Source organism: Carassius carassius, chromosome 2 (genome assembly GCF_963082965.1).
Source record: "Carassius carassius chromosome 2, fCarCar2.1, whole genome shotgun sequence".
Classification (NCBI taxonomy): domain Eukaryota; kingdom Metazoa; phylum Chordata; class Actinopteri; order Cypriniformes; family Cyprinidae; genus Carassius; species Carassius carassius.
In genome coordinates this window covers 12002706-12014737 of record NC_081756.1, presented here as the reverse complement: position 1 = coordinate 12014737, position 12032 = coordinate 12002706, and the positions used below count along the sequence as shown (strand labels likewise).

Sequence of the window (12032 nt, the reverse complement as noted above, 5' to 3'; positions counted from 1 at the left end):
CTGTTGTAGGAAATCCTGAAAGGAGGTAAATGCAGATCCATCGGAACCCCATACGGCAGTAATCCATTCTAGTGCTTTCTCAGTCAATAATGAGCAGACAAAGGCGATCCTCCCAGTATCCGTAGTATACGGCGTGGGCTGTTGTTCCACAAACAGGGAGCATTGCAATAGAAATCCCTTACACTTGCTGGCGTCACCGTTGTATTTATCCGGAAAAGCGAGACGGGGATTAGCCTGAGATGGCGTCCCTGCCGCGTGGGCAATGGCGGATGCCTCCGGCATTGGTGTGGCCGCGGGAGCGGTATGGAGATTCTGGACAGCCTTGACGAGTTCTTCCGTGATAGATGTTAGTCTATTCAGCTGGAACTGATTGGCCGCAATCTGACTGACCTGAGCCGCCATGGTGTTATGAAAACTTTCCAAAGCCTCTGGATCTCGTGTTTGCGAAGTCTTCTGTAATGAACCAGAACTCGACATGGGATCCATAATGCAGGCTTTATTGTAAAGACTCGTAGTTGTACAGGCAATGGTCAGAACCAGCAATATCAACAGCGTGGGAAGAACAGAGAATCAAAATCCAGTAACAAGCAAGGGGTCGGTAGGTAGGCAGCAAAGGTACCGTAGAGGATATCAAGCAGGATCGGTAACAGGAAATTAAACACGGGTAATAACGCTCAGAAATGACAGACACAGCAAATCAAGACTTCGCATTTGAACTCTTGTGGAAGTCCAGCTTATATTCACAGTCCTGATGAGTGGCACCTGTGCAGGTGATCAGAGTCCAAGGACGGGGCTTATGGGAAATGTAGTGTCGTCAGTGTAAGTGAATGAATGGATGCGTGTGTGTCAATATTCAGGTGAGGGTGCTCTCTGCTGGCCAGCAGAGGGAATCACGGGGTTCGTCTCCGTGACACATACAGAGAATTGAAATTGCGTTACTCTCAGACCCTTGGTAAATACAGATAACACTAACGGCAGAACATTAAATACAGATAATAAAACAATAAAATATAAAGTACAACTATACCAATATACAAATAGGTCATATAAAAAAGCAGCACAAGCCACATGGCAGATAGAGTGCAAACCAGTGAAGTAAACAGTGCATTTATTATTATTGTTGGCTAGTGCAAAAGAGCTTATTCAGTCTGTGTTGCAAGTGTTATTTAGTAAGTGTCAATGCTGAATGAGGTAGTGAGCAGACCAGTGCTGTAAAAAGTGTCTGGTGCAGATCCCAGAGTGTTTGTGGGAGCTGGTGGTGGTGGGGGGGGGGGGGGGGGGGGGTCTGAGGTTTAGAGTTCAGTGGTGGATGGAGAAAAAGAGGGGAGGGGGGGGCAGGTCTGGAGGGAGTTCAGCTTCCTGACAGCCTGATAAATGAAGCTGTCCTTCCTCCATGATGGCAGCAGGCTGAAGAAGCTGTGTGATGGGTGGGATCACCTGCGATGCAGAGGGCTTTAGACGGGTTCCATAAATGTCCTGGAGGGAGGAAAAAGAGACACCAACGATCTTCTCAGCTGCTCTCACTATGCTTTGAAGAGTCTTCCGGCAGGATGCGTTGCAGGTGCCATACCACGTTTTTTCTTCTAAAGTGGACCAGACCAGAGTTGGAGAACAGCACATGAGAAAAATTTGGGCCCCATGATGTTCCAATCCAATTCATCTCTCTGTCCAATGGATTTCCTGTTGTTTGTGAATACAAAAGACTAAAAATTAAAATAACAAATGGTTTTAAAAATGTATCGTATATGGGTTGGTAGTGACCAAAGTGAGCTTTGAATAACCCCCATGTTTTATAGAAATCACATAACATCAGTCACAGTGAAAACTTCATATTAAAAACAAACCGTACATTCCAAATACATGAATAACCACATGAAGGACATATGCTTTCCTTCTCCGATTCCCTTATTCTTGGAACTCTCTGATTACATGTTTAAGCTACACCTAATTTCATCAAAAGTGGGACAATGAATAGAATCGAGTGATACCGGGGTGAATGAGAGCAGGTGCTTTCATTCTTTTTCACAAGAAGGACCAAAAAAAGCAACATATCATTTGGTTTCCTCCTATTATGGAAATTCTTTTTTTTATGGTCTCCACACTATACGGTGTGTTTAACCACTGTGCCATCCTGTTTAGTACTATGTACCAGGTGTGTATGTTGGAGGAAACTTCCACCTGCAAAATACAAGTAAAAACAAGTAGGCATAAACATATGCATACTTAACATATTGATAAGATTTCCAGTAAAGGCAAATACAGACAGGAGCAAAAGAGGTGCATAAGACAAAAGCATCTGTTAAAGGATTTCCTTTTTTTATGCCATAAGTGTGCAAATGGGAAATTAACAACGTGGGTGTACAGGATCAATTCAGTATGAATACTGTCATACTGACGTGAATACTGTGATGAGGATGACATCTAATGGTGAACTGGGGAGTAGCTATTCCAGAAATCAGGTTTATGTCATTATGTGACATATGTTTATAAGTAATTAAGCGGATTAACTCAGCATTCGGCTACGAAAACGGAGGTAAGTTTCAGGGCAAGCAACCATATCAACCTATTCTCTGAACATAACCTGCTCCGGAGTAAGTTATGTTTCAAGGTTAGTTTACCTCAGCGCTATAAGCACAACGTAATGACGGCACTCCAGTGGGCGTGGCAGATTGTAGCCTGATATAATATAATTTACAATATTATAGTATATATATATATATATATATATATATATATATATATATTATTCAAACATATTATTTTATTATTGTTATATTATTGTTTAATCTATTTTAGCGCATTTAGAGAACTATCATATATATATATATATATATATGCAATTGAACAAGTTGAACTGCAATTTGCAGATGTGTTAGAAAATGTAAGCAAAACAGCACCAATGCATAATTAAGCAGCAAAGCACAATGCATAATAAAAAAAAACACTTTTACAAACTCAATGACGAAGGAGAGTGCCCATCAGTAACGTGCGGTGAAATCTTGTCATGGGTAGGCTGTGACCTATCAATGTGTGGAATATATGTTCATATATTCATTCAGTTAATTTAGCAACCCAAGTTCATATCAGGCATTATCAGATCGCTGCCTGCATTCAGCAAAGTCAGTCATGTGAGGCTAATGCACAATCAAATATAATAATCAAATTAATGGACACATCTATCTTATGACTTATACAACAAACAAATGTTTTGTGCGGGACACAGAGAAGGAGGCGGCGCGGCAGCCTAGTCACTCCAATCAAAATGCGCAAACGCGCACAGACAGCCACGGCACACACACACACACACACACACACAAACACTTTTGGTCTGGTGACGGCGCACCAGGCTACAGTCAGAAAACATTGCGTCAGCAGTACAGCTTTAAAGTACAAAAACAGCTTATTCGCTCCTACAAACTGCTAGGCGCACAGACCGACACGCAAGTATACTAGATGCTAGTATTCGGGAAGCGCGCGGATTGAGTGAGAGCGAGTAGATCACGTGACATGAAGCAAGCTCGGTCTCTGCCTCAATGTTGATAATTCAAGACAGCGTGAGAACTGACTGCGCATGCGCAAATCTACATAAACTACGTTCTATGGACCAAAGAGGCACCGCTCACCTCTGCCTCAATGGCCATGGCTTTTGAATTTCCTGCATGAAACAACGGTTTTTAGGAGCAAACAATGGCAAAATGAGTATATTATGTGTATTCCTGAAAATTTTTGTTACAAAAAATAATATTTGGAATAAAATTAATGCAATTAATAATGTGGTGAATTATTAAAGCTCTTGGAATTAATAAATGTAATGTCAACATTTCCTTTGGTGAGGCACTGCCTACCCTGCCTACCCTGACCGCACGTCCCTGGTGCCCATCCGTCAGTCCGCAAGTTACACTCGCGAACCGGTTCATTCTGTGAGACCGTGAACACTAATGTCAGTCTGCGATGAATGGCATTTGAGCCCAGTGTTTTCAGTCGATGTTCAAAGTCGTTTGGTATGCGGTGTCTAAGGAATTTAATACCAGCTGTTGCCAGTCGTCCTTACAAATGTATTTATAAACTGTGTGACTGACCCCGGCGATTAACTGTACAGGTTTTCTCATTTGTAAGCCTATTATTTTAAATAACGGGGAAAAAAAGAAAAAGAAAAAACATGACATTTCTGAATAAAATAATTGTATAGCCTACTTTGGTAATATCTAATTTAGCCCTAGATACTGTTTTGCCCCCTTGCCAAATTATTATGGAAATAAAATAATAATGAAAACCTACTATAAGGGTGAAAATTTTTTAACTTTAATAAAATATATATTTGTTATTATTTACAAATTACAATTGTAGCTAGACAGTTGCCTATGGCTATGATGTACTAATACAGTTGTATGATTGATTTTATAGCCTCAACCATTAAGAAATGAAACACAAGAAAATTTTACTTCAATAAAACCAAGGATCATTTTTTTTAAGGATTGTGATGTCTATGTTTTTGTTCAAGAAATTATAGAGGCTAGCATTTCTATAGTAAAAAGGTGGCCAAAAATGAAAGATTAAGTGGATATTTGAATTAAATGTTTGGTCAATATTAAACAAGGATTTGATCATCCTGTTACCACAACAATTGTCAAGATTTTGGCATTTGTAATAATATGTACATAAATTGTTTATTTTATATTACATTATGTATTTTAACAGTGTTATTCAGTTAAACCATACAATTATTATTACTTAACCAATCATTATTGCCTCATTGTTTTTATCATTGTAGTTATCATTGCTACAAGAACCATGTGTTATTTTTTATTTTTTTTGTAGTAATATTATGGTTAATTTTCGGAAGGGAACATGGAAACACTAAGAGAATATTAAGACAGATGCAAAGGTGAAATTATCACTGACATTAAAACATTTTATTAACTTAATGCTATCAACATCTAAAAAAAAAAAAAATTCACAGGACTATTATATTTAGGGCCTACAACAACACGGGGGCGACTGACACCGATGACACCAGTGGAGTTGGACCCCAGGATGGAGCAGAGCAGCCACAGAACCAGGGTGACACAGAGGATGAGGAGGGCAAAGGCGGAGCAGAAGGCTCAGGTGACCGGGGTGGCAGTGGGGCTCCGGGAAGACCGCGGTGGGGCCGGAGCAACTGAGGATGGAGGCGGAGCCAGAGGGAAGGAGTAGTCTGACAGAGTGACGATGCAAAGCCAGAGGAGTGGAGTCCCTAGGCGGCGGATGATCGATGACTGACCAAGGTGGAGCTGGAGGGACTAGGGAGCCCTAGAACACAGAGCGAGCATTGCAGGAAGTGTGTAAGGCACACAAGATCTAAAAAGTCCCTGGTATGGTCCTCCAGCGAATGGTCCTGTTGCCCCAGGCAAAGGAGTTGAACAGCTGGTAAATCATTTCCGGCAGGAGGAGAAAAAAAAAAAGAAACAAAAGAAAAGAAAAGAGGAAAAGGAAAACGCTGCCAAACTGTACTCCCTTTTGTTGGTTTGCTATTCTGTCCTGGTCTGGTGTGCAGAACGAATCGCACAACAAAGAAGTATAATTAAAAGCGTTATTTTAATATACCACAGGAGAAAATGGGCACAACCAAATGAATAAACATCAATAGCAGACAAAGGAACAACGGAGAACACAGGCTTTAATACTGGGAATGTAATCAAGAAGAACACAAACAGGTGTGGAGCTAATTTAACATAAACCATGGAAACTAACTAGGCAGGGTAATGGAGACACAGAAAACTAAACTAAAACAGATCATAGGCTACATGTGACAGTGATATATATACATGTGATATATATATATATATATATATATATATATATATACATACGCGTTTTTGGAAAAAGCATACCTCAAATAAGTAAGGTTTGGGCTAATCACCCGAGAGTTCAGGGTATTGTTAAGTTAACCTTGCTTTCTGGAAATCCCCCTTGGAGATATTGCAATTGTACATTAGAGACTTGCAGGTGGTTGGGTGAGAGATCATGAATATCTATCAGTAATAAAGAACTGGCTAGCTTAAAATAGTGGACTGGTAGAACGACTTAAAAACATTGTAATATCTTCTTTTTCTGGGTTGCAATTGTAAATATTGCCATTTTAGAAAATAAAGTATGATGTTTTGATGCCATTGATTGATTACAATTCTGTATTCAAAAGCACATTTGTAGGTTCATTAAGATCTAAACGCTCCTCTCTTTGCAATGTCTAATTTGACGTCAAATAAATAAATAATGTGGGTCTTCAGACACTGGGTGGCGCTGTGTCCTAACATTTACTTCTACTTTCTGCTAAGGATAAAAGGCCAAAAAGAATACCTATGCGACCAGTAGTCAATTTTTTGAAGGTCTTGGTCTTGTCTCGGTCTCTGACTAAAGGACTCGGGATTTTACTTCAAGACCACTACTGCGGTGCTAACACTATATTTCCTGTCTGATTTATTTTGTAACATCGTTACTGTGATTGGATGTTAAATTTGCTTCAGATTCAATCAATAACATTTCTAATTTCATATATTTTGATACTGTTGTGTCCGGTCAGAATTTAATGGGGAATTGTGTCAAAACTTCACCAAAATTAATACAAATACAATTTTTCAAGATATGGTTGCAAAAAGTACTTGTATGAGATATTGTTTTTGTATAATCTAAATAGCATGAATAGAATAGAATGAGCTTTTATTGCCAGGCCTGTTTACATCCCTTTTGCCCACTGTGGATGAGTACAGTTCTTGGATAGTGGGGAAGGTTGTACCAAGGATTTGCTCAACAGTCCAGACAATCCTCTGTCCGTAGTCTTCTGAGTTAAGATTTGGTAGTTGAGCTGAACCAGACAGGTTTTGTTGCAGAGGATGGCTTCAGTGATGGCAGAGTAGAAATGTTTTTAGCAGCTCCTGTGGCAGTTTGAACTTCCGCAGCTGGCGAAAGAAGTACCACCTCTGCTTGGCCTTTTTAACAATGGAGTCAATGTGAATACCCCACTTCAGGTCCTGAGAGATAGTGGTGACCAGGAACCTGAATGACTCCGCTGCAGTCACAGTGCTGTTCATGATGGTGAGTGGGGGGAGAGCAGGGGTTTTCTCCTTGAGTCCACGATCATCTCCACTGTTTTGAGTGTGTTGAGCTCCAGGTTGTTAAGACTGCACCAGACAACCAGCTCCTTAACCTCCTGTCTGTAAGCAGACTCGTCACCGTCCTGAATGAGGCCGATGAGTGTGGTGTCATCTGCAAACTTCGGAGCTTGATAGAGTGGTCTTTAGATGTGCAGTCGTTGGTGTAGAGGGAGAAGTGTTGATAGTGTTATTGGTCGAGTACACAGTCTGCTCCAGTCCAGAAGCATGATAAGCACATAGCGGATCGCATGTACGCTTTGGTGCAGACCACAAAACGAATCTGACCTATTTGAATTCTACACAGAATGCTATATTGTATAGCATTGTGGCTGTCATACCCTGTCAAATGCGTAGGCTGTTCATATTACACAGTTTAGCCATAAATTGCTATTTTAGAAACTAATTTGTATGGGAACCTTATATAGGCTAAGTGTTTGATACAAAAATGTGCTTAGCTACAGATGTTGCAATAAAATATTACAAACAACACAACACTCCTAGGTGTCTTCTATGTTACAACACTTAGGTGTCGTGTCCCCTACTGAAAAAAGTATGATCGCTCGATATAACTGTATAAAAGTTTTATTTTTATAAGACACCTGCCACATTTGACGTTTCTCATGAAAACATGCTGTGCACACAAAAAGGCGCCGAAATGAGTGCTACTCAAACACGCCCCTCCTCCGCTCTCTCTCTCTCTCTCTATGCTGCTCTAGAGAGGGAAGTAAACGACTCTTTCCATCACTAGGTTGACTTTTATGCAAGGTCCACAGGTTTTATTTTTTAACCGACCATAATCAAGAAACGAATTCACATGAACATTCGGATTCTTGAAGAAACTCCTACCACCGTCGAGCCAAATGAACCGTCCGCTCGTGCTGAAAGCGTTTTGTTCTGGAACGTTTTGGTTCTACTACTACTGTATACGAGCGAGGACTGAAGAAGCGGTAGGATGTCAAATGCTACAGATGATGTCAACTCGTATCCACACGTACGTGTTTGGGCAGCGGGAGTTTCTTTGATCATTTTGGCTTTTTTCAACTTGATCATCAACTGGACCATCGTGCGCGAGGTGCGTCTGCGGAGCCATGCGCGCTTCGTCCTCGTGTTCCATTTGCTGTTCTCCGCGCTGGTTTACTTCGCAGTCAGCTTAAGCTTTAACTTACAAAGTTACCTGAAAGCAGCGACCACGCCAAACATATGTCTGGCGCTTATCAAAGGTCTGATGACAAGCGGCTCCAATATCATCCTCACCATCACGGCGATGGCGCTGGACCGTTATTTTGCCATATGTTACCCGCTCCACTACAGCAAAGTCTGTTTTAAACCCTGGCCATGGCTCATCGGGATCCTAACATGGGGACTGGCGTCGATTATTCCTCTCACCCTATCACCCAAAATAGAAAATGGCACTGTGTCATGTGGAAGAAAATCTTTGCGAGGCGGAGAAATGCACAAAATCGTTTTAATATCAATTTGTACTGTTCTTATAGTGTACAGCTATGTACGGATCTTATATGAGGGGCGTCGTCTGGGTGTGTTGAACCGGCGCAACCGAGCTGCATGTAAGACTATCGCTCTCCACGGCACGCAGCTGGCCGTCTTCATCCTCCCAAATTTCATACTGTTTTTGCTGCATATCCTTAAAAGCAAAAAATTACTCGAGAGTTCCACAAAAGAGCTTTTTGCTGTCATAAGTTTTGCTTTCTTCAGCCTGGCGCAGTGCATTGCGCCGATAGTATACGGACTGCGTAAAGAGGAACTACTGGAACATCTTAATCACCGGTTCCCGTGTTTATCCGTCCAGTTGAAACGCATTTTGGAGTGGACTGTCAACATCACACATCCCAATCGGCGTCGCCAGCAAAGGTAGGTTAATACAGTAGAATAACAATGTAACGCGTACTTGTCTCTGCCAAGGCGCATTACGCATCGCAATTTATGCGCATTTGGTAACGCGCACTCGACATCAAGTTAAAACTTTTGTTAAGACTTTAAGTTGGTTTAAGAAAGAAATTTTGGGCTTTTGCTTATGGTCTTATGTGGACTGTGATCTGGTGAAGAATTGGTTAGGTTGATTGGATTGTCATACACTGAAAAATCCATTTTCCAGTTTAGATTGCTTTTACAGCTAGAAGACACCAACACTGGTGTACTTTATCTTTCATTAACTGCTTTAAACAAGCAAAAATGCTGAAGAGTGAGTTTATATCCTTTAACTAAATGCTAAAACCACCTGTTTCACACGTTTGCCCCTATTCTTGCATGACACATCCCAAGAATCCCCCGCAACACAAAGTCAAAACAAGCAGCCTAACTCAATTAAATACTATCAAATCCTCCTGAGATGTAAAAATAGCGTGTCCTTAACAAAATACACCATTTTATCTATTTTTATTAAACATTTTGTTAAGTATTAAAGGATCTTAAATGGGACATACTGGCATACTTTGCCATTTCAAATATTTGGGGTGTGGCTAAATATACATTTTAGCAATAGAAATATGGAAATATAATATTTATAATTTGCTCATTGCATATCAAAAGATAATATAATACAAAAGTCAAAATATCTTTGTATGGGATTCTAAATAGTTTCTTTTGCTTGGACTCAGGACCACAAGATAAATATTTTGATATATTACATGTCTGTGTGGGAGGCACAAATCTGTTTCCACATCAAACTGTAAACATCTGTCATTGTTCATTTTGTCTACTCAATCTAAACTTCAGCTCTAAAGTTTAGGGTTGGTAAGATTTTTTATGCTTCAATATCCATATTCTACTTTAATATATTTAAAATAATTTATTCCTGTGTTGTCAGCTGAATTATCAGCAGGCATTACTCCAGTCTTCAGGGTCACATTATCCTTCAAAAATCATTCTAACATGCAGATGTGCTGATAAAAAAAACATTTCTTATTATAACCAATGCTGAAAACCGTTATGGTGCTTAATATTTTAGTGGAACCCATTGATACCTTATATATTTTTAAGGATTCTATGATTAATAAAAGCATTATTTGAAATAGATATATTTTTGTAAACAAGTCTTAAAGTCACTTTTGATTATTTTAATGCATCTTTGCTGAGAAAAGTATTCTTTCCATATATAATAAATCTACTGACCCTAAAGTTTTAAACAGTAGTGTAGACCTATGTTAAAGATTTAGAAAGATGCTTATAAATTTATTGAAGGGTACTGGTGCTTACTTTGAATTATTTGAAGGTTTTATCAGGCAAAAGTCACAGACTCATGTCTGACATGTTTTCTAACCTGAGAAACTACTGACAAAAATAAAGAAAATGTCTTCTCTACACTGGTTTTCTGATCTCCCAGCCGGATCAGACTGGTTTTTACAGGCTGGGAGGCCATATTAAATCAGCCAAGACCAGTAAACCACCTCAGGCAGGTTTCTCTCAGCAGTCAGTACAATGAAAGGCCATACTGAAAAATTATCGACCACCAAATTGTTCATGATATGAAATCCATGCTGGAATTTTTATTAATTTTACATATTGGGTTTATTTCAGGGAGCGGAGAATGACTTCAGAGACTTTATTATCAAGAGAGATCTCACAGACGACTGTGTGACATCTTTGGATTAAGATGGATTTGGATTTTTTTTACAGAGACTGGGATTTTTTTTGAGAAAACAAACTTGTGACTTTCAGAAAACTTTGAGAATTTTTATTCTTCAAGTCATAAATTCATTAAGTCGGAGTATAATACAGCAACTACATGGTGTTCAAGAATTACTTTTGCCAAATGGAGAGCTGAAGAATTAGTCAACTGTGATTTTTAAATTAACATTAACTGTAAATAGTACCAGTGACATATTGTCATGCGAACCAGCAACAATTGTGCAGCAAGGATCAGAATTCTTACTTTTCTAATAGCTACCAATGTCTTCTCTTGTATCCTTTGTACTGGCAAAACTTAACAGTATTTCACAGTCATATACATATAAGCTAATGACCCAAGTAAACAAACTAAAACTTAGACTGTGAAACAGGTTCAATTCTAATTTACGTGTTGTTAAACTGGTGACACTGAAAGATTTGTAGTATTTGATATACGGTTTGTAACCACTGCACCTTCAGTTGTCAAGACACACTGGCTTAATAAGGTCACTAATGTTCTTTTACAGTTTCCTGTAAACTGTCTATTTACAATATAATACTGCATTCACAAGCTAATGCACTGGTGAAAGGCCAAAACGTACGATTCTGTGAAATTTCAAATACTGTTAAGCACTGCAACATATAGTGAGTATTTATAATTACAACAGGCCAGTGCAGCTGTATTGTTAACAGGTGTTTTTTGTATGTTTGCTTTATTAGTAATTACATGCCTTAGGGGAAATGCAACAGAAAATGAAAGGGAAAAAAATCATTTAAAATAAATGGCTTTACAAAAAAATCCAACAGGAGGAACATCTCTCAAAGGCATCATACATCTATGTAATTTCTAAATTACAGACGTTTATGTGATATTGGCCATTTTTAATAAAGATCTTTTGTATTTATGTTAAGATCATAATGTTATTTAGTTCACCAAAACAAAACACATTTCTTAGTAACAGAGACAAACGACTTGTTCATGATATGAGACTCAAAAGAGTTTCTATTTTAGTTATGAGAACAAACTTGTGGGTAACTCTGTATACGACGCTTCACATTAAAACCATGGGTTCAGCTAAAGATGATGTTCAATGTAAAACCGATAAATATAAATGTTGTCCAACAATGACACATTGAAAACATTTGCAAAATGCTAGCAGCTAGAACGGATATTGGGCTGAGGTTTGTTGACAAGTCTAAAGTACTTAAGTCAGAGCTTTTAACGCTCTTCAAAGCAGACTAGGTTTCACCATGGGTTAATTTATAATACCGTATTTT

General features: G+C 39.1%; 1 protein-coding gene across 1 annotated transcript; it reads left to right on the top strand.

Moving 5' to 3' along the window:
* Positions 1-7822: 7822 nt before the first annotated feature.
* LOC132103009 (odorant receptor 131-2-like) lies at positions 7823-11659 on the top strand. The gene is made up of 2 exons (XM_059507794.1): positions 7823-8999; positions 10665-11659. Exons 1-2 carry the CDS (start codon positions 8083-8085, stop codon positions 10723-10725), a joined length of 978 nt encoding a protein of 325 aa, XP_059363777.1. The 5' UTR covers positions 7823-8082; the 3' UTR covers positions 10726-11659.
* The last annotated feature ends 373 nt before the right edge of the window (positions 11660-12032 follow it).